At 39.3% G+C, this 26,874-nt stretch overlaps 3 protein-coding genes across 9 annotated transcripts; all 3 read right to left on the bottom strand.

Moving 5' to 3' along the window:
• Positions 1 to 11,613: 11,613 nt before the first annotated feature.
• LOC133711003 (kinesin-like protein KIN-UA) lies at positions 11,614 to 14,595 on the bottom strand. Of its 7 annotated transcripts, none has more exons than XR_009847015.1 (7): positions 14,260 to 14,595; positions 13,935 to 14,091; positions 13,730 to 13,831; positions 13,589 to 13,611; positions 13,326 to 13,456; positions 12,862 to 12,966; positions 11,614 to 11,945 (listed from the first exon to the last, which is right to left on the bottom strand). XR_009847015.1 is itself a non-coding variant. In XM_062137162.1 (3 exons), exons 1-3 carry the CDS (start codon positions 13,479 to 13,481, stop codon positions 11,934 to 11,936), a joined length of 273 nt encoding a protein of 90 aa, XP_061993146.1. In that variant the 5' UTR covers positions 13,482 to 13,582; the 3' UTR covers positions 11,614 to 11,933. The 7 variants fall into 7 exon arrangements, 1 of the variants encoding a protein (XP_061993146.1); XR_009847014.1 differs by having other exon boundaries at positions 13,326 to 13,511; XR_009847013.1 differs by lacking the exon at positions 13,589 to 13,611 and having other exon boundaries at positions 13,326 to 13,511.
• A 1,679-nt stretch (positions 14,596 to 16,274) lies between these two features.
• LOC133713189 (uncharacterized) lies at positions 16,275 to 16,827 on the bottom strand. Its single transcript, XM_062139312.1, has one exon. The coding sequence runs from the start codon at positions 16,732 to 16,734 to the stop codon at positions 16,366 to 16,368; it is 369 nt and encodes a 122-aa protein (XP_061995296.1). The 5' UTR covers positions 16,735 to 16,827; the 3' UTR covers positions 16,275 to 16,365.
• Positions 16,828 to 24,227: 7,400 nt separating this feature from the next.
• On the bottom strand, positions 24,228 to 26,874 carry LOC133710866 (sugar transport protein MST4-like). Its single transcript, XM_062137000.1, has 5 exons — positions 26,615 to 26,874; positions 26,160 to 26,482; positions 25,921 to 26,045; positions 25,375 to 25,666; positions 24,228 to 25,265 (listed from the first exon to the last, which is right to left on the bottom strand). Exons 1-5 carry the CDS (start codon positions 26,742 to 26,744, stop codon positions 24,612 to 24,614), a joined length of 1,524 nt encoding a protein of 507 aa, XP_061992984.1. The 5' UTR covers positions 26,745 to 26,874; the 3' UTR covers positions 24,228 to 24,611.

A 26,874-nucleotide genomic window follows, 5' to 3' on the forward strand; every position in this document is an offset into this window, starting at 1 on the left:
GGCGAATACTCGAGTCATCTAAGAGTTTCTCAAGCGCTACCCAAGGGCTGCACGGAATTGAAAAATAATGACATTAAAAAAACCCTTGAATGTATATAGTTCAGCAAGAAACTTGTTTTGAACACCTTGAATAAATGCCAAATAATCATAAGTTCATATCCAAAATAGAATGTATAGTTGATAAAATAGAATGATGAAGTGACATCAAACTTTTGAACACCTAAATTATGCCAGTGCATTACATACATTATTATGTTACATAAGTTCAACAAAAATGAGGTGCTATATATTGTAAATTTGTAATGTTCACAACAAACATCTCAAGGAAAAAGAGGATTACTGAGGTTAAAGAAATGGCCAGATCCATCTGGAAGAGGCTAGGTTCCACCTTCAACACCATCCTGACTTTGCCTTCCTCAGGGCCCAACAAAACATTTTCAATATGTCTCATTTTTATTATATGTAATCATCTAATGAACATATCTAAACTGCAAAATGAAAATGGTATAAACAAAAACCAGAGGAGGAATCCAATGCATGCCAATTTGGCAAGTCTATTTCATCGAAAAAAAATAAAGGTAAAAAAATAAAGACCATGTAATCTGAAAACAGAAACTGACTATTGTAGCAGCAATAATTCCAGAGTCTTTTCTTTAAAGCCGTATTAAATTCATGTTGTACAAGACACCAGCCTTGGAGTTTGTCTTTCCAAGCCATGTTGACAGGAAGCATGGAACTAGTATACTAGCTAATTTGCTTTAAACATTGAGATAACAGATTCACAACGGGGTTGATTAAGTCAAGACTAAATTTTGAGCTATTACAATAATCACCATTTATACATATGTTATACAGGAAGTCTCACTAACCAGTAACCGATCCCTCTATTTTCTTATATTCATGCGACTCATTGCAAGAACAATTTTGGATTCACCAATTCATGGTTCTTACGTTGATATGTTATCAAAGAGTAAACTTAGGTTAATCTTCACTGTCATCCCTACTAAGTACTACATTTATGGTTTCATGTTACCAGGCTTTTTTCCTCTTCTTGTTTCGGAAATTATTGCCCTTTTCCAAATTATTTGGTAACAACAAACAAATTGATGAAAACAAGGCACAAAAACAAATGAATGCAGTGAAATTTCACTTAAACTTATTTGCCTCATGAAATTTGTTGAGACTAAACACAACTAAACTTCAACAAAATGTTACTTTCATATTTCCTGGCCTAATACAACAGCTATCCAGTAATATGGAAATTCAAGTTCTCAGCCAAGTCACCAAGTGATAGATAGTAACTTCCGGATTTGTAAAATTCTGTTATTTGATTATCAATGGGTTCAAATAGGTTCTTTATGCATAAATGAAGCATCTACAAGTTCAATTGGTACTTTTTAGCTCTCGGACGCCCGAATCAACATCATCTATATTCTCAATTCAATCAAATTTTCTCAAATACAAGAAAATGGGGTTAGGATTGTACCTGTAGAAGACCCATTAGATAGGCGAGACTGAGGAGCCATGTGCACTTGTTTCGGTGCCGCATCCGAAACTTTGGAGATTTGGGGGTTTCCACTGGCATTGTAAACGTTTATCGAGTTCTGCAACCCATTCAACAACTTCTGAACCCTGGTCTTCTCTTGCTCCACCTGAACCTTCTCATGGTCCAACACTTTCTGCTCCTTCAATGCTATGTACTTGATCAGAATCTCAGACAAACTCAGCAAGCTCTTTGACACCTAAAACAAATTAAACACCCTTCATTAACATACCTTGAATTAGATTTTTTTTTTTTTTTTTTTTAAGATTTTAGTCTAAATTGATTGGGAAAAAAGAAGTGGGTACCTCTCGAATCGAAGACTAGGAGAAGAGCGAGGAGGCTTCAGTTTGGAAAACGAAGCAGGCTTCGATGTAGCCTATTATCGGAGAGATACTGGTTGACAAGGAAGGCGACTTGGATGAGGTGCCCTGGCCCAGATTCTTTGATTTCTGGCTTCAGATTGCTTCGCCATTATTCTGAATTGGGAGAGAAATAACCGCTGGGGAAAAATTAGGGATGGAGTTGAGATCTGAGAGAGATGAACATAAGGGCGCAGTCTAAAAAGGATAGGCTAAGGTCACAAAGCGGGAATTGTGTTGGAGTGCGGTGGTGTACGAGGGGCTCGCGAATGAGTTGGAGAGAGCGAGTTAGGGTTTCAGTGGAGTACGAGGGAGTGGTGAATCAGTTGAGAAGCTGACAATTGGGGATCTGAGGGATGCAGGTTTCAGTGGAGAGAAGGTGAAATCCATTGAGCGCTTCGATTGGATAAGGGATTTGCTTTTGAGTCGGACGAAGGTTGGCTGTTGATGAAGAAGAAGGTACTTGTGTTTCGGGGAGAAAAGAAGACTGATGAAGAAATTGCGTTTTCATTGTGTTTTGAAGTACAACTGGAAATAAATGAAGTGGGAAACAAAGTTGCTAGCCTTAACTTAATTAAGTTGTCAAAGGCCGGGCAGTCTGCTCTTTTTATTTTGTGTCATGAATCAAACAACACATGAGTGAAGTTCTGTCGTCTGATTCTACGCATTAAATTTGAGCTGAGGTAGCAAGGCGGGGAAGCGCCCGCTATATGCAATCAAAATTTCAGTTTGGGTGGGAAATGAGCGGCATTTGGAGGCATATCCAAACCTCCCAATATATCTTCCTAGATCATACAACACAAAAACAAAAACTGTTGTATGGCATTTTGCAAGCTACACTCATACAACAGATATAACTATTCTGTTGTACAATGTAGTACACATTTCGAGCTAAATTTGAATCCAGTAGAAGGAAAATCAGCTGCTCATTTTTTTTTCATTCACACAACGAACTATTCTTATAAGTGTTGTACAATGACCTTGTAGCTAAAAACTTCTGAATTTTAATAGCCTTAGACAACGTAAGTTTTTTAAACCTGTTGTGTGATTCACTTTCCCTCATCACACAACAAATTTTTTTTTTTCGTTGTGCAAAAAGTGTTGTGTGTTGAAGTTATTGGTGTAGTGACTTGTGGAGTTGTGGTTATGGTAATCGATGTTTTAATTTTTACAAACTTTTGAACAGGGGTTAAGTAATCGGAGATTCAGATCATCAAGCTCGGCTGCTCCTCTCTCTTCGATGGCAAGCTCATCGAGTTCGAGCTTGGCTCCATCATCACCTGTTAGTTCTCAATCTCAACGTCCAGAAGCTGACACAACTGGTGAAACTAATGAGATTGTTCCTGTCTCCGAACAAGGTGAGAATAAGGAAATAAAAAAAGAGAAAGTACAAGGTGGAGAAGAAGGTGGAGGCCGTGCAGCAACTCAGGCATCTCGGGGCGAGCCGAAAAAGATAAAAAGAGAAAGTAAAACTAAGAAGGCTCCAAGGTCGTGGGTGTGGGAGCATTACGACAAGTATGACTGTCCATTGTTCAAAGAGAAAGATGGGATCAAAGAGCAAGTTGGATTTGAGAAACGCGCAAAATGCGGGTATTGTGGCACTGACCTTGCTGCTGATTCTTCTTTTAATGGAACCAGCACTTTGCGTAGACATGTGGAAAAGGTTTGTAAGAAGTATCCGGGTAGGGAGGATTTAGAAGACACACAGCAGGTGTTAGTTAGTGATGGTCAAACTTTACCTACCTTAAATGTTAACAAAGGCTGGTCACAAGAAGCTTGTGTTCAAGCTGCTTATGAAATGATAGTTATAGATGAACTACCATTTAGCCACATTGAGAATGAGGGGTTTAGGTGGTTCTGCAAGGTAGCTATTCCTCGATTTGAGGTGCCTTCTAGGAGAAAAATAGTTAGGACTTTCTTGGAGCTGTATGAGAGGAAGAAAGAGGAGCTTATGATGCATTTACGTAGCCACAGAGTGTGCTTAACTACAGATACTTGGACATCTGTACAGAACATCAACTACATGGTGTTAACAGCACACTTCATAGATCATGGTTGGCAATTGCACAAAAGAATCCTGAATTTTTGTGTAATCTCGAATCACAGAGGAACAACAAATAGGAAAGATTTTAGAAAATTGTTTGGTGCAGTGGAAGATAGATAAAGTTTTGACTGTGTCAGTTGATAATGCAAGTGCAAATAAGGTGGCAATCGATTATCTGAAAAGGAAAATGGCAGGATGGAAGAACCCCCCAATGTTTGGTGGCAAGTTCATACATGTGAGGTGTTTAGCTCACATCTTGAACATTATTGTTCGTGCTGGTTTGTTTATTATGGACAGAAGCTGTGCAGCAATTAGGAATGTTGTGAAGTATATTAGAAGCAGTTCCAACAGATTGGACTGTTTCAAGTCATGCATTGAAAAGGAGGTGCTGGAAAGTCAAAAAATTCCTGTGTTGGATGTTCCAACACGATGGAATTCGACATTTCTAATGCTTAATCGATTTTGCACCTAAAACACGAGGTAGTAACCAGTATTTAGCCCTTATTTTTATAGTAAATGCCAATGGTGTAGTTTTTCTTCAAACTAGGCTCATCCAAGGTAAGTGTGATGTTTAGGAAGGTTTTGAGATAAGTGATACTTAAGTGAGCCTTGCTCCACCGACATCTCTCTACTCACCTGGTCACATTTATGTTGGAGTTACTGAAAGAAGTTAGACGACTTCCATTGTTTTGCATTAGCTAGTTCATTGGATTAGATTTTCTTTGGCTAAAGAGACAATGATGTAATTCCGTTTGGCTTATTAATAAAAGTTGAGTTCTTTTCATTATGACTCCCTTTTAATTACGAGCTTATTCTTTTAGGAATGGATTCTGGAGAACTGCAATCTCTTGCGAATAGTGCAACTACGCACACCATTCTCCACCATAAGCAATTATTCTTGAAGATGTTATCTACATATTCCACTGTGACTACGATGGCTGAGCCATCAGGATTGGTTCAAGGACATGGAATGGTTCAATTCCTCTTGCCAAATGGCACCTTGATAAATGTCGCAGAAGCTCTCTACGCTCCTAAGGCAAATCGAACCTTATTGAGATTTAAAGACATCAGAGCCAACGGATTCCATGCGGAAACGCATAAAAAAAATGGAAAAGTGTTCATTTGCATTACCTCTACTGATTGCGGACAAAAGCGCATCATAGAGAAGCTTATGTGTCAATCTAGTGAACTTTATGTCACTACAATTCGACCTATTGAATCTAATAATGTGATTAGAGAAGATCTCTTGGATTCTGACACATATTGGCTTTGACATGACCGACTAGGACATTCTGGTCGTGATATGAGGATCCCTATACTAAAGACTTCACACGGACATCCATTCTTTCGAGCGAAATGAAACAAGAATCAAATATTGATTCCCGGACTAAGTGTGATAGCCGCCGCTGCATCTCGTGTCGCTGCCATCCACCACAGGCCTAGGCCTACCTCTGTCCCTCCTCTCAACGCCATTGAAGGCATCACCCATGGCCATGACGCCATGGATGTCAATCCCCATGGCCATGACACCATGGATGCCACTTCCAATGGTCCTAAAGCCAAGACGGGTGATGTAATCACAAAATTTTCTTCTAATAGTGCTTCAAACGCTCAGGCCCAACCAAAATCCTCATTGGTTGCTTCTAAGGCCCGTCGCATGTTTTGCAAAGCATGTTCCTTAGGAAAATTAGGACCAAGATCGTCCTACACAAAGTATCCCGAAATACTCATTTCGTTCTTGCAGAAAATCCAAGGGGATATTTGTGGACCAATTCAACCATCTTGCGGACCTTTTAAATACTTTATGGTATTGGTTTATGCGTCGACACGCTGGTCACATGTCGTGCTGCTGTCCACTCAAAATGCTGCATATGCTAAACTCCTTGCCCAGATTATCCGTCTATGGGCTCACTACCCAGACTATCCCATTAAGTCAATTTGACTTGATAATGCTGGGGAGTTTACATCGAAAACGTTCGATAACTAATGCATGTCACTGGGGATTGATGTTGAGCATCCAGTTCCTCATGTACATTCCCAAAATGGTCTCGCAGAAGCCGCCATTAAGCGCCTACAAATGATAGCTCAGACATTGGTTATGCGCACCAATCTCCCTGTTTCCGCTTGAGGATATGTAATACTGTATGCAGCGATGCTAATTTGTCTACGATCCACTGCCACCCTACCTTATTCTGCGTTACAGATAGTGACTAGGTACGAGCCTGATATCTCGCACTTACGCATTTTTAGGTGTGCCATTTATGTGCCTATTAGGCCGCCATAGCGTACTAAGATGGGTCCATAGAGACGAATGAGCATATATGTTGGATATGAGGCTCCAACTATAGTCCGCTACCTGAAACCCTTGACAGGCGATCTCTTTACCGCTAGATTTGCGGATTGTCACTTTGATGAAACAGTTTTTCTGTCATTAGGGGGAGATAAGAACACACATGTTCAGCAGGAATGACATGAACTATCGTGGTCTGTCCCCACTATGTCTCATCTCGATCCCCGTACTGCACAGTTCGAACTTGAAGTGCGAAGAATTATCGAGCTTCAGAACGTAGTAGATACACTGCCTGATGCGTTTTCTGATACTGCCAAAGTGACGAGATCACATATGCCTGCTGCAAATATGCCTGCAAGGATTGACGTCTCTAATACCGGACGTAACGCCGCTCTTGAGGTACCAGGAGATGGCCCCATGACCCAAATTGGCAGTGATGTGGCATCTATGGCCGTAGGTCACTTGAGGAAGCGCGGTAGACCGTTTGGTTCGAAGGATACTCGCCCTAGAAAGAGAGACAATGAGGCACAAACAAATCCTTTGATCATTGATACCCAAAATCCGTCCATGAGATGTTCCGGATTATGGTTATGTCCAAGAGACATCATTGGGGAACGCCTCAATGTCAGAACATATCCCTGAGAGCGTAGAGATCTCTGTAAATTACACTAGTGTACATGGGACGTGGGAAATAAACTCCATCATCATTGATGATGTATTCACGTATTCTGTAGCGCGTGAGATTATTGAGACCGATGACATCGAACCACGCTCCGTTGATGAATGCCAACGTAGAGCTTATTGGCCAAACTGGAAAGAAGCGATCCAGGCAGAACTGGATTCTCTAGCGAAAAGAAAGGTATTTGGGCAAGTTGTGCCAATACCACCCAACACCGAACCGGTTGGTCATAAATGGGTATTCGTTATAAAGCATAATGAGAGAAACGAGATTGTAAGGTACAAAGCTCTCCTTGTGGTGAGGCTTCCCTAAACGCCCTGGAATCGACTACGAGGAGACCTATTCTCCCGTCATGGACATCATTACGTTCCGCTACCTATTTAGTTTAGTAGTTTCTGAAAAACTGAATATGCAGCTAATGGATGTGGTTACTGTGTATCTATATGGGGATCTAGATACAGAGATATACATGAAGGTCCCAGATGAACTTCAGATACCCAAGTCAAGTGGCTCTAAACCACGGAGCGCGTGTAAGATTGAAACGCTCACTATATGGATTGAAGCAATCCGGACGGATGTGGTATAACCGTCTAAGTGACTACTTGATTGGGAAGGGATATGTTAACAATAAACTATGCACATGTGTGTTCATAAAAAGAACAAGTTTCGGATTTGCAATAGTAGCGGTTTATGTTGATGACATAAAAATAATTGTCACCCTTAAGGAGTTAAGGGAAACCGCTGAACACTTGAAATCCGAATTTGAGATGAATGACCTTAGGAGAACACGGTTTTGCCTCGGTTTGGAACTTGAGCACCGTGAAGATAGTATCCTGATTCATCAATCAGGTTATACCCAAAAGATGCTTAGGAGTTTCAATACTGACAAAGTTAAGCTTTCAAGCACCCCAATGGTTGTCCGTAGTCTTGATCCAAAGAAGGATAAATTCCATCCAAAAGATGACGATGAAGATGTGCTAGAGGCAGAAGTGCCCTACCTAAGTGTAATAGGCGCATTATTGTAATTAGCTCAATGCACAAGACCGAGCATCTCTTTCACCGTGAACTTGTTAGCTAGACATAGCTCTGCGCCAACACGATGTCATTGGACTGGTGTTAAAGATATCTTTTGATACCTAAGTGGTACGATTGATATGAGCTTGTTCTATCCCTACAGAGATATGATTATTCAGACCCATCACATGTTAGGGACGCCTCCAATAGTGGTCTGCGTTCCCTCTCCCCATCCCAAAACGACATAAGTGTTTTGGAAGGTTTTGCTGATGCTAGGTATCTCTCTGACCCACACAAAGGTCTTTCCCAAACTGGTTATGTGTTCACCATGGGTAAGACTGTGATATCTTGGAGGTCTACTAAACAGACCTTAGTCGCTACTTCATCGAACCATGCAGAGATTATTGCTCTTCACGAAGTGGTTCGTGAATGTATATGGCTTAGATCCGTAATTACGCATGTTCGAAGCAATTGTGGTTTGAAGTCTACCACAGATGAGTCTACCAGCATTTATGAGGATAATGTTGCTTGCATTGAACAAATGAAGCAAGGCTACATCAAATGCGACAATACCAAGCACATATCGCCTAAATTCTTTTACAATCAGCAACAACATAAGCTCCTCAAGATCAGAGTGAACTAGGTTCGATCTGAGGACAATGTGGCAGACTTATTTACTAAGTCATTGCCCAAATCCACGTTCAAGAGTGCCCATGAGGCATGAGCAAAGAGTAAGCCATGAAGCATGAACGGGTAGCTCGAAGGTATTGCCATGAGGCAAGAGCATGAGCTCAAGAGTGCCCGTGAGGCATGAGCAAAGAGCTCGCCATGAAGCATGAACGAGTAGCTCGAAGGTGATGCCACGAGGCATGAGCATAACCGTTGCTAATTATGTTGGGCTGTATGTTTAAGTCTCCAAAGTACCTAGTCAAGGAAGGTGTTCTTGCGGAGTTGATATCAAAGCGTGGCTTTGTGCCATATAGTGAGCATAAATAGTGTGAGTGTGTCGTTCACCTAAGATTTTGTTGGAGCGAACACTTATGCCCTTTTGGATGGGCCCCTGCTAGACCCTCTAGGGAGTCCCCCACTCCATGGCTATAGATCACCGTATGGTTGAAAAATTGTTTAATGAGGGGTTATGTGCATGGGCAGTGGGTGTTAGGTGGTGAAGCCTAATCTTTAAGACCTAAGTGTCGGGGGTTAACTGCCGGATCAATGGTTATCGCGAGCTGCGTTAACCGGTCCCTTACTCTTTCCCGGAGGAGTAGCTTGACTGCAGAGTCTCGTGGAGACTACTATTGTTAAGGCGTAGCCTTGCCGTAGGCAGATGTGGTGGAGCACAGACTCGTGGAGTCTAGACTCATTAGGTCCCTTTTCCGTGGGGAGAGTTTGACAAAGTATGGTGGCCAGAGCCTAGAAAATATATTTACATATATAGAGTACATGTAAACATTGCTAATTGTATGACAACAAATAGGGATAACAAGTAATATTATTTGGATCTTATAGGCATGTAACATGCATAATAGATAATGGCAAATGTAGTGATGTCCACATAAATTTTAGGATAAGTGCCCGGTGAGTAGTGTTGAGCATGTTGAGATGGTAGGGCCTAATTAGAGCATGTTAGATTATGATCGAGCGAGTTGGGTTGTGTTCGAGCAAGTTGGGTGTAATTGAGTGGGTAGGTATTGTGCGAGCATGCGGGACATGACCCAAGCAAGTCGTAACCATGCTCGACACCTAAGCGAGTCGTAACCAAAGCAAGTCGTAATCCGAGCAAATCTAATTAGGTCATAAGTATCACAAATGACACATTACACTAAGCGAGTGTGCTGCATTAAATTGACTGAAGCATGACATGTGTATGGCATGTACTTGTAGTGAAGATGCGACTAACATTTTTAGATTTTGTAAACGTGCTTAAAGATCACGAAGACATTTGAAGCATAGCACATATTTAACATGCAAGGTGTAGCAAGTATTTTGCTAGATCTACTACATATTGTTGGCATGCTTGGAAGTCATTGAAACATATAAAGCATGACATTGGCCTAGCAATAGCTCTAATTGAAAGAGCGTAAAAAAAGGAGATATAGCTACTTTCTTATGCCGATTTGGAGTAGGTTGTAATTGGAATCAATGCAAGTACCAATTCATGTTGGAATTATTCAAGCATGACGCTCCATGTGATCGACTAATAACCGCCAATAATTTACTTTGTCTTCTCTACATAAGAAGGTGTTCGGTTGGCCCGACCTCAAAACAGAAATAAATGTTAGCTCACAGTGTAACTAATAGAAAAGATATAATTGTAAGGAGTGTAAAGCTTAGGTGTTGTAAATGATAATTTGCTAAAGCTTCTAACCAATGTGGTTATAACATGTAAATTACATGATGTAATTGATGGAGTCATGATATGTGTTGTCAGGGGTCTGATGCACAGAGTAGGATAAATGTGCTTAATTTGAGAGATTATGTCGTCATGCTCAATAATTTGTAAAAATACTTAGATTCCTGGAACCTGAATTGGCTTATGGTAAGAAAACGACATTTCGTTATATGATTGTGAGGCATGTATAAAAGTACTTGGTAAGTGAACATCAGACATAAATAATCACACAAGATGAATTTTGTGTAGTAAATCAGTGTGGCATAGTAGCACAATATGGTCGTCCTAGTCATGGAACATGTTTTGACCATTAGTAGTCAAGTGTACAAACTATGTAGATAAGTAAGCTCTTGATACTAGTTGTATGTGAATAATCAGTGTACTTAATTTTATGTTATAAATCAAAGTTGTCATGTTTGACATAGATTCACTCCAAGTGACATAAATCACATGTATACTTCCACAAATATACATTATGTAATAATTAATAGCCAATCATGTAAGATTTTGTTTATGAAGTCGGCGGAATGAAATGTGCATGAGCTAGTAGTCAAATTGTATCATGTTTATACGTGGTACCATATATAGTAGTAAACTAGCAAAACATTCACGAAAGAGTATTAATTTATAAAGCATTGACATAGATATGCGGGGCACTTGCACATGTAAACTAATCTTTGGTCTAGAGACTGGAAAATTATTGGAGTTTGGTATATATCGATAACACTACAAAGTCCATGATTATGCATGATTTTCTAATTGCATAAGTATGAATGATATTTTGAATACCCACTACAACAATAATAGCTTCAGACGACAGTCCAAAACTGTCATCTGATAACCTTGTCTGCTGTTGTGAAAGCATGTGTCGTCTGATGGAATTATCAGACAACAGCAAAAAACTGTCGTCTGAGTAAATTTTACACAAGAGCAGTTGCTTACATGACTGTTGTCTGAATACCAGAAAGAACAACAGCGCCATATATGCTTACTGTTGTCTCTGTGAAGCTTCTACATCAAAGCACTAGTTTTTTCTGTTGACTGAATTTAAACAACACAACAGGCTGCTTAAAATAGCGTTGGCTGTGCACTTTTGATACTATAGTTTTCTCTATATAACTGTTGTTTGAGTTTTCATTGGACAATGGTTTTTGATGTAGTCTTGTTGCGCTAAGATGGCTCCAACAACAGTTTTTGCTATCACTTTAGTTGTATTTAACTCTCTCGGACAACTGTTTTTACTTAGTTGAGAGTGGTCTGAAAGTGACTCTTTTGTCGTGCATTTTCTCATATGGAAGAACAACAATCTTTAGTAAATCAAACTAAGGAGTACATGGGAGATGCAATAGCATCAAAAGAAAACAATAAAACATAACAAAATGCTGCAAATTGGGTAGCTGTTCAATACATAAAGTGCTTCTTGAATAAATTCTTGAGCGCAATCTTGATAAAATCCTTGAGCCTGTGCTCTTCAAGGTACTTAAGCTAGTCCTCCTTGAGGTCAAGTGACGACAGTTTTGTACCCATGCCAAGAGGCTCGCTAGAGTCCCTAGTCACTGTGAATGATCCTCCAACTTGAGACTCCCAAATCTTTGTATCCTTGCTAAGAGGCTCACCAGATTACCTACAACACAAAATCAACATTCAATGTGGTATTCACATGAACATGAAAGTCTTCATGTTACAGAAAAAACATGCTAACAAGAGAACTTAACAAAAGTTCATATAATAGATCAATGTGCTATTGCAACATAGATAAAAATAGCTCACTGTTAGCCCATGCGAATACGATATACACAAATCTAAAGTACAAATTCATTAATACTATTGATAGTAGCAAGAATATGTATGCAATTAAGCATAGATACTGAAATTAAACAACTTTACTTTCCAGTGACCATTTACACAACAAAAACAATCAACCTCAAGTTTTCAAAAATGAATAGAAGCTTCATGCACAACTAACTCCTACAGATGAAAATGGTGTAGCTTTATTTAAATTCATCGAATCTGTGGAATACTAGCAGCAAGAGAATCTGTTAACACATAATTCAAACCTGCCATCAGAAACTCAATACTACAGGAGCATCTAGGACAGATAGGGTCATAGTTATCTTTGTATTGACTCTGCCAACTAGTGAGCAGCTTTCCATGAAAGTAGATAAATGAATTTTAACCTTGAGACCATGTGAACCTTCCAGAAATTTCAGTTACGTTCCTCAACCTCGTAAGACTTTCCCTTTGAGATAATCCTTAGTAACAAGAGCAGCAGAATTCATAATGCACCATAAAGAAAGCCAAAAAGATAACACAAAAGCATCAGAACCAAACAATTACAAAAGAGTACTTCTTATTTCTTAAGGTTCTGCTCCCCATTCTTAAACAAACAAAACTATCTACGTAACATCAAAATGAAGAAATCTTAAATTAAATTAGACATGAGATGTAGGAATAATAATGCCATCAAACCAACATAGAACATCAAAATCTTAAAACTGACAATTGCAGAGATTATATTAAAGAAGGTCTTTGATTCTTACTACCGAAGCACCAGGAAGTGACACCTCACTGGTCTTAGGGTCCTCGTGAATGGGAATATTAGTCTTTTCTAGTGCAAGAAAATCTTGTATAGATTCCATGTACAGCTGTCCAGCATAAAAGTAACACGAATACACTTTCAACTAATCTTCTGATAGTTTACATCTCCAGGTTTTCCATAACTTCCAAAAATTGTTATAAGACTTGCAATGTTTCTCTTTCATTCCATACTTTTAGCATACTAGAATTGCGACTCAAGAAACAAAACATTGTCAATTAAGTTTTAAGTCTTTTAACATGGGGTAGTGAAAAAAACCATCCCCAATGTGGAATACGCAACCATTGAACATTAAAGTCTACTATTGTGAGCAATGACGTACACATTTGAACACCAAATAAGTTGAAATCAGAACAAAACAAGAAACGCAAATATAGACGTTAACATGGCTACAATAGACTACCCCACCTGCAAGTATGAAACTTCCACTGTATCAGACTCCGGAGCTGTACTCAAAATAATGTCCTCCAAAGCTCTAACCATAATACCACGCTCCGATGCATCATCACAACCGAGCCTGCCAAGTGTGTAAATCTTCCCTGTACCAGTTTGACCGTAAGCCATGACTGTCCCATTATTTCCATTCAATACACTCTACAAAATCAAAACCAATGTACATAACTAAAATGACATCCAAACTTCCCGAGATCAACCAGAGATTGAGAATTTACCTCAACTACAGGCTTTGCTACCACTTGTAAAACAAAAAAACAAAAAGAATGCAACTTGTTAATTTCTTGCTAAAAGTGCTTCAAGTTCTAAGAATCATAATTCATAAAAGCAGCTGGGAAATAGCAGAGTCGAATAATCACCTCTGGCTGGACCTCAACACTGTCGCCGTAATCCGAATCAGAAATTCGATCCTCATCATTTCTTGGCCGAACTCTAATAGCAACCACTCACTCTTCCAGCATCTGTATCAAAAAAAAAAAAAAAAACTCAAAAACTCCAAATTTTTTTTATCTAAATCTTAACCAAAAAAAAATTTCAATTAAAACCAAACTAACAGATACATACCTTGCTAAAACTCGGAATTGGAGGTCGGAATCCGAGAAGTGGGAGTGACGTTGGATTGGAGTGAACAGACGACGTCGTTTGCCGAGCAACTTGCCAGTATTAGAATCAACCTTGCAGGCAGTGAGGTCCCCTTCGCAACTTCATAATGATAATCCCTCTACACCATACAAAAGTCCCAATTTCAACATACACTAATCACATGGCCTCAAAATTCAACACAAAAGTTTACACTTGCAACTGAAATCAAAGTAAATGGAACCAAATTTAAACCCTAACAAAGGGCACCCTAAAAATTTGAGCTTAGAGAGAGAGAGAGAGGGGATACCTCTATTTGGAAGCTTCATAACCGGAGGCGCCGGAGAAATCGACGGGGACGACGGTGTGGATGAGGCCGAGGCCGTAGTTAAGGGGATGAGGCTGAGGCAGAGGAGTTGATTTCGATCTCGACGAAGTCGATGGCGACCGTGGGGACCTCGGCGATCATCAGCGCCGGAGCGCATTGGCCACGCTCGCGGAGCTCAAACTTGAGGTAGTCGTGCCTCATTTCACGGATTTTCACCCTGGTACGATTTCCCCTCCATCTTCTCTCTCTCACTCTGAGACTCTTGACTGTGAGAGAGGGATTTTGGTGAAAAGATTGAAATAGAGAGAGGGTTTTGGACTTTTGGTGTTTGGCTATCTTGTATATACACACGAAGTATTAAAACGACCTCGTGTTATTTATCGAAATGGAGGGAGTCAAAAAATTGAATTTGGCCAGGTGTGGGAATTCAATTAGGGCAGCGGCGTTTAAAAACTTAGACAACATAAACAAACAAAGTCATTGTCTAAAGCAGAGTTGCACAACAAACATAGAAAAACTGTTATCTGAATATATAGTCAGACAACACCAAATACTAACATTATATGAATAATAATCACACAACAGACACAACAAAAAACTATTGTCTGAAGATTCAGTCAAACAACATCAAATACTAACATTATTTGAATAATAATCGCACAACAGACACAGAAAAACTATTGTCTGAATTAAATTACTCAGACAACATCAAAATGCCACCATTGTCTGAATAATAGTTGCACAATAGAGAAGTAATAACTATTGTGTGATTAAAAACAACCAGACAACATATTTTCTCAACTGTTGTGCTAATCAACCTTGGACAACATCAATGAAATAACTATTGTCTAAATTGATTGATTCAGACAACATCAGAAAAACAATCATGGTCTATTTTATAATTGCACAACAGCAATGTAACAACTGTTGTCTGATTCAAAATTTCAGACGACAGAATAATTTTTGCTGTTGTCCCAAAGTATCAGACAATAGTTAAAAAATTTGCAGTTCTCTGAAGCATGTTGTCTGATGCCATTATTGGTGTAGTGACCTCTGTACTTTTATTCATTTCTAAAAGTTCTAATTGAATACCCCTAGATTTTGGTGAATTCATGAAGTCTTTAAAAATCCTAATTGAATACCTTAAGACTTTCATGGACTGCTAAAAGTCTATATTGAATACACCCAGACTTTTAGGGGGGTGTATTCAATCTAGATTTTAAATGATTCTGTCTGATTTTTTATAATTCATGGATTTCTGTAGATTATGCATAATCCACGGATTGTTTTAATTCCGTATGGATTTGAACATATTCTAATGTATTATTTTTAACAAGATTTGTTTGGATTTCAATGGATTGTCTTATCATAGAATAGAAATAAAATAAAATAATATAATTAATTTTTTTTTTTTGGAAAAACTCAAAAACAGTACCTGAACTTTCGGCCACTAATAACTTTCGTACCTTAAGTTCAAAAAATATCATATTGGTACCTGGACTTTTAACCCCGACCCAAGATACGTACCTAGGAACAGTAAAACCGTTAACGGGGTTAACTTTTCAAGGGTATAGTTGTCCTTTCACTGTTCATCTCCTCTAAACCTCTCTCCTATCTAAAACCTAAAATAATCTTCTCCATCTTCCTCAAAGTAGATCCATCATCAACAAGTTCTCGGAGCCAATCTCCAGCTCACGAATTGCAGGAACAGTTCTTGATAATGAAGCCATTCTGGAATAAACCATACAACACAAGCTGCACAGGAAGATCCACCCACCCACACCTATTGATGTTTCATCTCCACCCGAGAATATTGGTCCATATTTAAAATTTTTCTTAGGCATTAAAGCATAAAATCCTAATCTATATCAGCTAGCTGCACAATCTAACTGTGCACGCCACAACCTGTGCCCAGTATTTGAGCCTCGCCTTCACAACCTCTGGATGGTCACATGGACAAGCAAAGATTCACCACAGGTCAGAAGTTTAAGCACTTCAATCAATCGAAATGGATAAAAAGACGGCAACAAAAGACAGGAAAAAAAAATCTATAACATTGAGCAACAAAATGGAGAGAAACCCAAATCACTAACCAGGACTGGAGATCTTCCAATTGGCAATCGGACTGGACACAGAAGAGCAGGAATCCAGTGCAACAGGAGAGGTCTCCGGCGACTTGTCCATGAACCTCTGGCTCATAGAGTAACAAAGCTCAAGAGCAGGCAAGGTGTTACAGAGCTCGGGAATTTCTTCATAGCTGAACCCAAATCCCAGATCCAAGCACCCTTTGAGCTCATCGAGATCCTCATCCGTTAAGCTCTTGGTCCTCGACAGATCGTCCTCATCAGCCGAATCAACATACCCTTCAAGCAAAACCTGATTCTTCTTCTTCTTCTTCCTGCTGCCGCTCGACGATAAGCTCCTTAGCTTGGGCAATTCTCCTTCTTCCCGCTCCATTTGTCGGTTGAACGTAGAAGAAGAAAAGATTGATTCCAATGACTCATTTGTTTCCTCCTCATTTGGGTTTTCTTGGATTGATGAAGAAACCCAAGATTCTGCCATTTCTCTCTCTCTCTCTCTGTAGTGTGCAAATTGAAACTTCAGCTCCCTCGACGTGCGAGAGTTCCTCGGAGACTCTGCCAGCGACGACAAATCTTGTGGCCTTAGCTCGTCCATCTCCAACAAGTCGTTGCCGTTGATTTGTAGAGGACTATGACTATGACTATATGAGAGAGGTAATATACACAAACGACAACTAACTCTCTCTCTCTCTCTCTCTCTGTGTATAGCTTAGTTGTTGTGTAAGTGAAAAATCTAGGATTGCAGAGAAATAGGAGAGAGGTTTGGAGAAGATGAACAGTTAAACGACGACTATACCCTTGAAAAGTTAACCCAGTTAACGGTTTTACTGTTCCTAGGTACGTATCTTGGGTCGGGGTTAAAAGTCCAGGTACCAATCTGATATTTTTGAACTTAGAGTACGAAAGTTATTAGTGGCCGACAGTTCAGGTACCGTTTGTGAGTTTTTTCCTATTTTTTTTGTTTGGACAAAATAATACAATAATCATCCTAAGGAGCTCCTTGTAAACAACTGCCTTAGACCAAGCTATAGGCTCCTAATATGGTAAAACCGTAAAAGTCATGTGTTGAGAAACTACTTTACTGTTGACACTATACCCATTACATTGTTTATCCTCTTGAAGACACAGTCCAAGAGCCTTGGTGGGATCAAATTTTTGTTCTCACAAAGTTTTCCATTTAATTATGTTAATAGTGTATCCCTTCTCTGTTTTTTTTGAAATGGTATCCCTTCTCTTTTGCACCTCCAAATGAAGTATATTATTGAGATCTCCACATAAAAGTATAAACTGAGAATAATTGTAGAAGTAAAAGAGAAAACTGTGCTAATAATTTGGTTTCCACCTTTGAAAAGCCATCAAGGACATATAGCCAAATGCTTTGCGCAGTAAATAATTTTGGATATATGAAATTGCATAATTGATGAAAAACGTTGTAGATTAGTGCCAGTATAAATCACATAAGTGGCATACCACAATAGTCTAATCTCGAAACACCATAGATTACAATAAACCAGTACAGAGGAGTAATCCAAAGAATAACAGCATTCCAATCATAAAAAGTAGTGTTAAAGGAATAATCACTCAACTTAGAACATACCACACCCAAATGGGTGCTCTAAATCTATCTCATTCGATAAATGACCTACACCCAGTATTCTCTAAAAGATTATGACTGTCTTCCATCATCTACTGAATCAGCTCTCTCCTTTATGGATCCATTTGTGAGTATGCTACATATGGATGTAAGGCTACTATGAGTTTTGCCTAGGATTGTCGGTGCCAAGTGGCTACACTGATATTTGGGACTGTGTGGAGCAAAAGTTGTAAAACACACCCAACATAAGTGGCCCAACTGAAACAAAATGCAAGACAAAGGACTCTAATATTGATACTTAAAACAGATAAATCTTTGAGGACCTGTAGTAAATCAACTTTCAGTTAGAATAAATCAGTTCATTTTGTGGTGGCTTTCCTTCCCCTCTTCTTGTCAATATTTTCATGTAGGACCAGCAGGCAAGATGGACACAAGGTAGATTTTAGTTTACTGCCATCAAATTGTTTAGGAACAAAAAGAACAAAAGGTAGAAAGAGATAGAAACTACCAAGTTCACAAGGCAGAGTTCTAGGAATCACTACTTGAAATTAGAAGAAATTCCACTATCGCACCAATAATCTCCAAGTCAACACATACTGCACACATGAGTAGAAGGATCTCAAAAGGTTTTCACGATCAACTTATCTTTCAAGTCATAGAGAATATCCCATTTACGGAGCCATTCTTACATGAATCACAATCATTGTACTAATGCCCTTGAAATTCTGAAAGACAGATGGGGAATACACTGATCATTACAACATAAAAAAACTTAAAAGGACAATAACCTAAGAATGATGCAAAGTAATAGAAATACCCAAGTAGCTCAAGAAGTGAAACAAGGAGTTGATACCTCCAAAGGCTTGACCTTCCAGAGGCCAAATGGAATGCCCTCCCAGTCATAGGCAACTTATTTGCAGCCTTTAGAAGCATGTCACTGATAAGAGTTGGATCCTTTATTGACACTAAAAGCTGAGTTGGTCCCAACCACAACTTCACAACAGAGACATATTTTTTGTGCAAATCAGCCAACACCTCTGAATGCCAAATATAAGAGTCAATGGATGCTCTATGGTCTTAACCAAATTCAAATTCAAACTTGTTCAATTTCTGGAATCCAAAAAGTCCTAGACAAAACCATGAATTTCCCAAATTGGGTTCTGTTTCTCTTCACTCAAACAACTCAAGGAAACTAGCTCAGAATTACAAACTTTTGAAAGGGACTTCAAACACAAAACAAGCTCGATCCCAATGCACAAAACTTTCCCAGCTTCACTGCATTAATGCTTTCATGGATTTTTTTATCAATCCAAGCAAAGGAAGTTAAGCTATTTCACTATTTCATTAATGTTCTAAGTTAAGATGGACCGAGCAATGCTAATTACTCTAAAAAGAAACAACTTATCAGAGTGCGAGCAGCAATTTTACCAGTTTGTATTGCTCTTTCCAGGGACATAGAAATTGAAAACTATGAACCACTCCTATTGCTCCTGCCCAGTACATAGAAATTCAAAACTATGAACCAATCCTATTGCTTTTGCCCAGTACATAGAAATTGATATAATTACCGTGTGTTTGTGTCTATGTATATGCTCCGGTCCAAGCACGTTTAGCGCCGACCTAGATGTTCGGTGCTAGTTTCGAAATCCAGATACCAAAACAAGGATTGAGAAATTACCTTGGTTAGTACAGAATAAAGAAAGGTTGAGGTCAGTTCGAAGTCAGAAGTCAAGGTCGAGGTCAGTTCGTCTTCATCGAGGTTGAGTTTAGTTCATCTTATACTGTGAGTTTTTTTTCATCTTCAGGGTGAGGAGAAAAAATTGAAAGATGTCAAAATCTCACCTCTAGAGAGTGGATTTCTGATAGGGTTTGGTATTTATACCAAGCACCCTAAAATCCTACAGAATCAATTATCTAATGAAATCCTTAAAAATCCTTGAGCTTTTGAATACCATCAGATTTGAGAGGACTTTTTAAAATCTCAATTGAATACCACGAGATTTTAAAGGACTTTTAAAATACAAAACAATCCAATAGACTCCTAATTGAATACACCCCCCTTAAATTCCATAGATTTCTTTAAAAGTTCCACTAATTCCATACAATACACCCCCCTAAGAGTCAATGTGAATTATGCTAGTAATAGGTGGCAAAATTAGAAGTCATGCTTATCCTTTAAAAAATATATATATATTATGTGTACATCAGTAATAAGGATCAGATGGATCATATAAAGTATGAGGGACTTAGCTATTGGCCAGTCAACCAGCTGAGTTGACTGAGGATCATAAAAAGTGTACTGTTCCCGTTAGAGAGAGAAGCACCTCTCTTATCTCAACAACACCTTTTCTTCTTTGATTTCCCTCACCCATGTGGTGATCCTTCATCCTCCGTGGTGATTCCTCACCCCAAATGGTGATTTGATTTACTTGTTTTTTCTCTTCTTTTGCATCTGATTTTAGTCCTCACAGATCAAATCTGTTTTTAGATCTTAGATCTGAATTTCTGAGATATACTCTCAGATATGTTCTCATGGTCATTCTCAGATTTTGTTCTTCCTTTGCTCCTCAAGATTTTCAAACCGTGAACAAATCTCCTTCTTTTTGTCTTCCTTCCCCTGCCATGGGAGATTTCGTACTCCTTTGCAACCACCTTTTCAGATCTCAAGTTTCTTTGCTAAGGTCTATTTTGGTTTGGTTGTTGTTACTCTCTTATGTGAGATCTTCTCGTAATCGGTCAACTAGAGAATGTATGGCGGTTCTGTCCATATCCTCACCTCTGCAGACCACCCTTGGTTACCAATCCACACTGGAAATTTCCGTCGGAGCTCCAGTGACGAATCTGCTACGGCGACTGCAAATTAGAGATGAAGAAGAAGCTTTGATTACGATTTGGGTTTTTTGGGCTGCTTGGGTCTTTAAGTTTTAGTTTGGTTTTTAGTTATTATCCTACTCATGTCTTAATTCTTAGGAATTTCTGACTTTGAGGGGTTTGTTGCCTGCCCTTGGCTTTGTTTGGGCCTCCATGTGCCTTTTGGCTTTTATGAAGATTAGTTTCACGACAAAAAAAAAAAAAAAGCTATTGGCCAGTCAACGAAGTCTGTGATGGAACCCAACGTTTGAATTGAAGCAGTGGCTTGTCGGGGCCTCGATAAACTTAGTTGTGGGGGGGGGGGGCAAATGGATGCTCGGAGGTAGACGACTGGAGATGACTTGGAGCAATGGATTTTCTTACTTGCTGCTCAGTGATAAGGCCGATGGTGGTCTGATGGCGATATCTGGGGATGATGACGCTTGGCGGTTGATGCTCGACATTCGGCACTCGGCGCTGAGGTGATGACCACGTTGAGCTTGTTATTGGTGTTGACGATGGACAGGAAGGGGTTGGCGCTGATCGACGTTGACGACCGCTACAATTGCATATCGCAGGTGATATAGTTAGTCGATGATTGGGGGGATTCGATTATTGTAGATTAAGTGAGTGGCAAGTGACGAGCGACCAGAATGACCTAGCCTATTGTGCCAAAGCCAATATGTGTCTGAATCCAAGAGATCATCTTATATAAGATTATTGGATTCAATAGCTTGAATAGTCATGGTATATAGCCAGCTAGATAGACATGTAACCTTCTCTAAGATGCGTTTAGGACCGCAATCATTAGAAGTGATGCAAAGAAATTCATTCACATTCCCATTATGTGTTTCCACATGATATCTGTTGGCTTGAATATCTCTAAAGCTCAAAAGGGTTCATCCGACCCGAGGAGCGTAGAGAGCCTCTGTGAAGGTAAGTGTGGTGTCATTAGGCAATGCAAACTGGGACATTCCACAGCCTTGGATAAGGTTTGATGGGCCGGGCATAGTGGTCACTCAGGAGTGTGTAGGCAACATCTCCAAAAATAGTTGCATGTTTCGAAGAATAGTGTGCAACACAATCTCACTATCCGTTAGACATTGTAATTCTCCGGAGTCTATTCCTATAAGCCAACGATTACACCAAAAGTCTCGAAAAGTTCTAATCCAAACTAATTCGAACAATGGTTGTCACTCAGTTCTTGAGAGATGAGGTTTAGGTGGAGCGAGGCTCACTTAAGTACACAGCCTCATTCGAACCTTACCTAGACATTGCATTTAATTGGATGAGCGCAGTCGTAAAAAAATTTATGACCAATATTAATAGAATTATATGGCAATATTAGTATTTCGGAGCTAAAAAAGCTTCAACGAAAATAACTAATAAAATAGGTTTTGTTGCAACACAATTTCATCAAGGTTGTTGACTCGATTACCTGCACATATGAGAAATGACAATCAAAACCCTTGGGTGAGAGGACCCGTATCGTACCGGCCAAGAGGGCTCTGACGGTCAAGTCAGTCTGAGAAACCAGAGTGTTTAAGGTTCTGAGTGGGTTGAGTATGTTACGGAATGAATTGAGTTACCTCTGAAAATTTAGAATAGGGTGTATATATAATGATCATGTAGGATGAAAACCCTAGGAAGTACGGAACCCTAATGAGCTTGTCGTGTCTCCCAAGTTTGGATTTTCCGGAATGAGATAAGATCTTGAAAGATCGGATCCCTTGGAGATTTAATCGCAGTAGAGGTTTAGGCAAGATTGCCTTCCTTACTTGGCTTAGCAGACTTAGCGTGTAAGTCACCACATGCTCAGACTTGCTCTGGAGTCTTCTAGTTCGGATCAGACGGACTCTGCGATTGGCTTATTCCGCATTGAGTGTCATGCCTTAGCACTGGGCTTAGGTTAGTCTGTATGTGACGTGGAGTTCATCTGTTGGACTGTTCCACATCTATTGCGGATTGGGCTTGAGTTGAAACTCATGTCTCGTGGAAACTGTTCTGGGGTGCTTCCAGATTATCCAGACTTGACTTGGTTCCGGATTCAGTGTGAGCTTGACTCATTCCCTTTGTAGGGTAGTTTGGTCATTTCGGAGCCCTGAGATGGTCATTCGTTATTTTTGGGCTCCACAAGTTTCCGAGTGAAAGCACTACTAAGAAAATAAATTCTGAGGAGTTGGATTAGACCGAAAAAAATGATGTTTCAATAATGGTTTTTGTTCCTAACTTTGACGAACCGAAGTTCGGAGCAGCGCAAACCCCCACATTTTGGCTTGAATCCCACAAGAAAGGAAGTTAGGTGTAGGCAAGGGATATTAGAATCCTCGAGTACAAAAAGCAGGAAAAATAGGAAAGCAAGAACTTTTATAAAAACTTACTTGGTTATCGACGCTTGATTTTTCTAGCATAAAGTAATTTAGACAAGCTTGTGGCTAGGTGCGTGAAGGAGTTGGCAGGAGCAAGGAACGATGAGCGTGCGCGGAGGCGCAGACAAAGACGCAGGGTTGAAGGAGGGGCTGGGGCGAGTGCAAAGATGTTGCGATAGAAAAAGTGCAGGCGCGCGCGTGGGGCAAGCTGAGCAAGGGAAGATTTACTTGCAGTGGTGGATAGGCTAGGGTTTTACTATTTTAGGCCTTTTGGTGCTCGGCTTAGGGCTTATGCTGATAACATAATATAGTATAAGAGAATTGTGTGTTTCTTCATTAGTAATAGTGCTCATTATATAGAGGGGCAAGAGTACAGAGATTGCATAATATTACAAGGAATCCTATTCCGAACAGAGATGGGAAAACTATGGTTAAATCTACACTCCATATTACATAAGGACTTACAATCCTGTTTGGACCAGTCACACTAAATCTATATTTCCTGCAACAAAATTTTAATTTTTACAAGGTTGGCTAAGACAAAAAGACAGAGCCTTACGCTTTATAACATTGACTACATTGTTTCACTCCACAAGATTGAGAAGGGAGCGTTTGGTTACGGATCCTACTTTGCACTTTTCTTGATGGACAGGCACTACCATAGTAGCATGTCTGTACGTGGAAGAAGCCATCGACTTGGTTGATAAATGCATTATTCAAATCCGATCAAGGCAGGTGGTGGCTCCACCAAACTTCTTCACCAAAATAATAGACAAGGATGGGGCGAGAGAGTATGCATGGAAATCATCTAGGATGCTGGAGCTGCTTCTACTTGAGGCTATAATAGTATCAAAACACTTGTAGTTTTACTTGTAGAACTTTTGGTTGGTGAATTTAGTTATGCTCGTAGCTAGTGAGGATTTCAGATTGCTCCTTGACTTTCATGCCCAGCACTACTGATTTCGTCAAGCGTCGTAATCAAGTGAAACAAGCAAGAATCTACTAGCAAAATCCATTAGCGGAATACGGGCATAGCTATAAGAAAATAGAGAGAAACTTTTCTAACTTGACTTTTATTCGATAACTCACACGCTTCAAATTACATTAATCTTATAAGGTGCTTATATAGCTAGAGCACAAATCCTAAATCTAATAGAACTAGAAAACGTAAATAACAATTCCTTATAGACTAAGACAATGAAAACTAATTTAATAAAAATTGGAAATAAAATCCTAGATTTAAGAGAATACCTAACTTCCAAACTTATGGTCCCAACCGAGATTTTGCTTGAGAAACCTGATATATCCAAAAGAGCAATTTACGAATATCTTAATACTATTTGAATACCAATTTTCAATCTTCAAATTATTCTTCTTAATATGACGACGCTTCTTTTTTTGGATATTCTTTGTTGAATTTGGCTAAAATTTTGTCCCACATCAATTTCCCTTTGGTCCATCTTCAAAGCTATCCATAAATCTCTTCCAGTACCAATGTTGCTTCCACACTCTTTCATTCATCTCATCAATGGGAATATTCTTGGTCTCAGGAATAAACAAGATGGTAAAAAGTGTCATGACAAGGACCCAAGCTGAAAAGAAAACGAATATGCCAGACTTCATGTGGCAAAGCATTGAAAGGAAGGCTTGTGCTATAACGAATGTGAAGAGCATGTTCGTAAAAACAACAATACTCTGGCCAGCCGAGCGAGCTTCAACAGCGAATGTCTCACTAGGGATCAACCACCCTAGAGGACCCCAAGACCATGCGAAAGAGGCTACAAAACTACAAACGAGAATAATCACTAGAATTCCCAAGCTATGTCCGAGGTTGTTAGAATAATCCTTAACTTTAAGTCCCATAATTACGGCAACTCCCATTTGAGAAAGAAACATTTGAATCCCAGCTTCTATCAAGAGCATTCGACGACCAGCTTTGTCCACAACGACAACTGATACAACGGTTGAGAGAACATTGACAAGTCCTGTTATTACGGATGAGTAAAGGGAGGCATCACTCTTAAATCCCAAAGTCTGGAACAAAACTGGAGCGTAAAACATGATTGCATTAATGCCTGTAAATTGTTGGAATATCTGTAACATGCATATTAATAATGAAATTAGTATTCATAGATCAACAAGCAGAATACTATGCAAGAATTATAAATGATGGGATTGAAACTCAGAAACACTAATGTATGACCTGCATCATCATTCCAATGACTAGAGTAGGCCTGTTCCTACGCTTTAGGAGATTTTGGAAAGGGTTTTTAATTAGTGTTGCCGTACGATTTGCCTCAACAATCTCCAAGTATTCTGGTTCAACATTGTCAACACCGCGGATTCTTCTAAGAATTGATTTTCCTTCCTCCAACTTACCTCGTTCGATCAAACTGTTAGGAGTGTCTACTACAATAAGAGACCCCACCGTTAGCAGAAGTGCCGGAACCCCAGCTAAACCCAGTGATATTCTCCAACCATATCCCGTTGTAAGTCTGTGTGGTGACACAAAGCAATTTGATCACTAATAGTTATGTATTAAGAGTCTAAAACTAAACTGAAAGCAAAAGATATAGTTGATGATTTGAAATGACTTGTGATATTAATCCCACATAATTTATTATTGAAGTATTTAGATAGGTATATATAGTTATATGAACTGTGCCTATTATCGTCAACCAGGGAGAAAATATAAAATAGACATGGTGTGTGTGTGTGTGTTTTCAATTGGGAAGATCATGGGGCTTACTTGGCAGTTCCATAGTTGATAAGATTTGCAACGACAATGCCAATGGTGATATTAAGCTGGAAGAGTATGTTAAGTGCCCCACGAATTCTTGTGGGTGCAACTTCCGAAAGAAAAAGTGGAATTGCCTGTCAAATATATACAAAAAAAATTGTGCAAAATAATCAATTGTACTGTACAACACTCGAGTAAAACTAAGCTAGCAATTGGTAGTAGTTTAAAATAGAGAAAAATTAAAAAACCTGGTTAGCAAAACCAACTCCACAACCAAGTAAGAGCCTCCCAATAATGAGCATGGCAATGTTCATTGCTGCGGCATTAAAAGCTGTTCCAATTAAAAATAAAATCCCAGCTATCAACATGGTCACCTTTCGACCTAGTGTTTTGGTTGTGTACGATGCAAAGAATGTTGCTATTAAAGCGGCGAGGTACAATGAAGATGTGAACATTTGTAACCCTTGATTATCGTATTTACAGTAATTTCCTGTAAGTCCTGGTTGTTCTTGATTTTTATACACAGTCGGGAAGAATTTTTTCAAAAAGTCTGGCATTGATGTAACACCCCCTGCATTGATCCATCAAATTTAATTATTAATTGCATAAAAATAAGCTTTGATTACTTCTTGTACGTGCCGCCGGAAATAGCTAGAAACAGTACTTAGTTTTCGAGAGATCGATAGTTCCAACTTCCACGTACCTGAAATTCCAATATCATAACCAAACATTAGGCCTCCGCTCGCTGCCATTATACAAGAAATGATCACAAGAGGTGTGATCTTTGCTTCAAATTCTTTGCCTCCCGTTTCGGCGACAAATCCCCCCGCCATGCTTTCTTCTTCTTAGTAATTTGCTATACCTTAATCGTCAATTAGTATCTGATCGATTTTACAGGCAGGAGAGCATTTGTACTAGTCGACCTTCAGACAACTTAAGAAAAAGAAGAGACTAGCTCGACGA

Source organism: Rosa rugosa, chromosome 5 (genome assembly GCF_958449725.1).
Source record: "Rosa rugosa chromosome 5, drRosRugo1.1, whole genome shotgun sequence".
Lineage (NCBI taxonomy): Eukaryota > Viridiplantae > Streptophyta > Magnoliopsida > Rosales > Rosaceae > Rosa > Rosa rugosa.

Coding starts and splice junctions, on each gene's coding strand:
- LOC133711003 (XM_062137162.1), bottom strand. CDS start 13,481: ATGGCTTACGGTCAAACTGGTACAGGGAAGATTTACACACTTGGCAGG. Junction 12,967..13,325: donor TGGAAGTTTCATACTTGCAG/GTGGGGTAGTCT, acceptor TATGCTGGACAG/CTGTACATGGAATCTATACA.
- LOC133713189 (XM_062139312.1), bottom strand. CDS start 16,734: ATGGAGCGGGAAGAAGGAGAATTGCCCAAGCTAAGGAGCTTATCGTCG.
- LOC133710866 (XM_062137000.1), bottom strand. CDS start 26,744: ATGGCGGGGGGATTTGTCGCCGAAACGGGAGGCAAAGAATTTGAAGCA. Junction 26,483..26,614: donor TTATGATATTGGAATTTCAG/GTACGTGGAAGT, acceptor GGATCAATGCAG/GGGGTGTTACATCAATGCCA. Junction 25,266..25,374: donor TCATTGGAATGATGATGCAG/GTCATACATTAG, acceptor TGCATGTTACAG/ATATTCCAACAATTTACAGG.